At 62.1% G+C, this 2627-nt stretch overlaps 1 protein-coding gene across 1 annotated transcript in view; it reads right to left on the bottom strand.

Annotated features, from left to right (window-relative positions):
- Nucleotides 1-1323: 1323 nt before the first annotated feature.
- Nucleotides 1324-2627, bottom strand: part of LOC104835045 (kallikrein-14-like) — a 23448-nt gene continuing 22144 nt past the window's right edge. The window contains exon 5 of the mRNA XM_010572824.1: nucleotides 1324-1485. Within this exon, the coding sequence (XP_010571126.1) occupies nucleotides 1324-1485 (162 nt within the window). The remainder of the gene's footprint in view (nucleotides 1486-2627) is intronic.

Here is a 2627-nt window from a genome sequence, read left to right as displayed (position 1 = left end):
GGAGCCCAACTGTTTCTCTCGGTGAGGGGGGGGCCTCGTTAGCGGCTGCCTCATTAGCGAACTCTTAATTGGCTCTAATTAGGGCGCCCACGCGCTCCCAGGAGGAGCCAGCTCCTTGCTTTACTCCTGGTTTACACAGCCCGTGGTAACCCCCGTGGTTGGGGGGGGAGATGTGGGGGGGACACACGTGGGACCATGGGGAGCCGGCCGTGACCTCCAGAGATGGACACGTGTGGTGGTGACGTGACAGCTGCGGCCACCAAGCTGGACATATGGGGTGGTGGGTCACCATCCGTGACTTCCCGAGCTGCACGCGCGTGTCGTCCAGGCTTGGACTTGGACATGTGTGTCCTCTTGCTGCGGACGTACGTGGCATCTAGACCCAGATATGTGTTCTCCAGACCTGGACACGTGTGGCCATGGATTGCCAGCTGTGTTCTCCAGACCTGGACATACGTGTCCTCCAGACCTGGACACATGTTCTACAGCCCTGGATACATGTGCACTCCAGACGTGTCCTATAGAGATGGACAGTCGTTCTACAACGTGGACATGTAGCCTCGACATCTGGACACGCGTGTCCTCCAGACCTCAAACTATGTCTTCCACAGCTGGACACCGGTTGCCTGTTAGCACCAGACACGGGGTTGCAGGTTGCCACCATGACCACCAGCACCAGACACCCAAGGCCGTGGGTTGCCCACCTGCACCAGACACGGGGTTGGAGGTTGCCATCATGGCCACCAGCACCAGACACCCATGGCCACGAGTTGCCCACCATGGCCACCAGCACCAGACACCCATGGCCACGAGTTGGCCACCAGCACCAGGCACCCATGGCCACGAGTTGCCCACCATGGCCACCAGCACCAAACACCCATGGCCACGAGTTGCCCACCATGGCCACCAGCACCAGACACCCATGGCCACGAGTTGGCCACCAGCACCAGACACCCAAGGCCATGAGTTGCCACCATGGCCACCAGCACCAGACACCCACGGCCATGAGTTGCCCACCAGCACCCAACATACGTGGCCATGAATTACCCACTGTGGCCACCAACCCCGACCCTCAGAACTTGGGCAACTTCCTCACCACGCCCATGGCGGCCATGATCCCCCCACTCCTCTCCCCAGCCCCACAGCCATGGTGGCCATGCCGTTGCCACGGGACGGTGGAAGGTGGCCACGTTTCACGGGACTTTATTCCAGGAGATCTTCCCGGTTGCGCAAGGAAGGCGGCGCGGGATGAGGGAAAGAAGACCCCTGGTATTTTAAGGGGGCGGGGAGAGGGGAGGAGTCTTCCTTCGGGGGGGCGTGGCTTCAGAGATGGCTGTTCCTCCTCATGGTGTCGTGGATCCAAGCGGTGAACTCGCAGACGCGGGTGTAGACGCCCGGCTTGCCCTCCTGCCCGCACACCTGCATGCCCCACGACACGATGCCCTGCAGCTCGTCCCCGCACACCAGCGGACCCCCCGAGTCACCCTGGGGGAGAGAAGCGACCAATGAGGTGATAGGACCGTGGTTGGGTCTCGTCAAATCCCGCCCAGATCCTTCGGGCCCCGTGGTTCTCCATTGGGCACTGCCACGCCCCATGGGGTCAAGGGATGGAGACCACCATGCCCCACGGGGTCAAGGGATGGAGACCACCACGCCCCACAGGGTCAAGGGATGGAGACCACCACGCCCCATGGGGTCAAGGGATGGAGACCACCACGCCCTATGGGGTCAAGGGATGGAGACTGCCATGCCTTATGAGGTCAAGGGATGGAGATCGCCACACCCTACAGGGCCAAGACATGGAGACCACCACACCCTAAGGGGTCAAGGGATTGAGACCACCACGCCCTATATGGTGCTGGAGCTGAGGCCCAGGAGGTCCCTATAGCACTGGGGAGGTTCCTATAGTGCCATGGGGTCCCCGTAGCACCCAGTGGGGCTGTAGAGTTCTTGGGGGGGTCCCTATAGCACCCAGACTTTCCTCTAACACCTTGAGGGTCCTCTAGTACCCCAGAGGTGGGTGCTGGTCCCCGTAGCACCTATGGAACCCAGGTGGTCCCTATAGCACCCTGGGGGGGTCCCCGCGGTGCTTGGAGGGATCCCTACAGCACATCGTGTCCCCAAGGCTCAACCACCGTGGCACTGGGTTCCTCTACTGGTCCTCACCGCCAAGCCCCGCCCCAAATTTCTTCTCCATTGGGGTCTCTCCTCAGGGATAGGGTGGGTGGAGCCAACCCCGCCCAGCACCTACCTGGCAAGAGTCGGTGCCCCCCGAGCTGACGCCGGCGCAGAGCATGTTCTTGGTGATGCCTTTGGGGTAGAGTTTGCCGCACTCTTCGTTGGGTATGGTGTAGACCACGCCGCACTGGAGAATGTCGGGGAAGTACCCTGGGGACAGTGGGACACGGTCAGGGGGGCCCGACACGCCCCTCGGCCCGGGAGTAGGGTCCCAGGGGAGGACGGAAAGGGTGGGACCGTCTTTCTTCTAGGGTGACGTCGGCCGTGACAGCCCGCCGTGGAAGGTGCCCTCAAGGTGAGGGATGACTCGTCACCGTGGAGGTGATTTGGAGTCTCCTGTGGTCGTGGCGTGGAACTGGTGGGGAATGGAGACCTCCAAAGCCACCCCC

Source organism: Haliaeetus leucocephalus, unplaced genomic scaffold (genome assembly GCF_000737465.1).
Source record: "Haliaeetus leucocephalus isolate CR32 unplaced genomic scaffold, Haliaeetus_leucocephalus-4.0 Scaffold354, whole genome shotgun sequence".
NCBI classification, from domain to species: domain Eukaryota; kingdom Metazoa; phylum Chordata; class Aves; order Accipitriformes; family Accipitridae; genus Haliaeetus; species Haliaeetus leucocephalus.
Note: the sequence above shows the minus strand (reverse complement) of the source record. Positions and strands in the feature narration are given on the sequence as shown.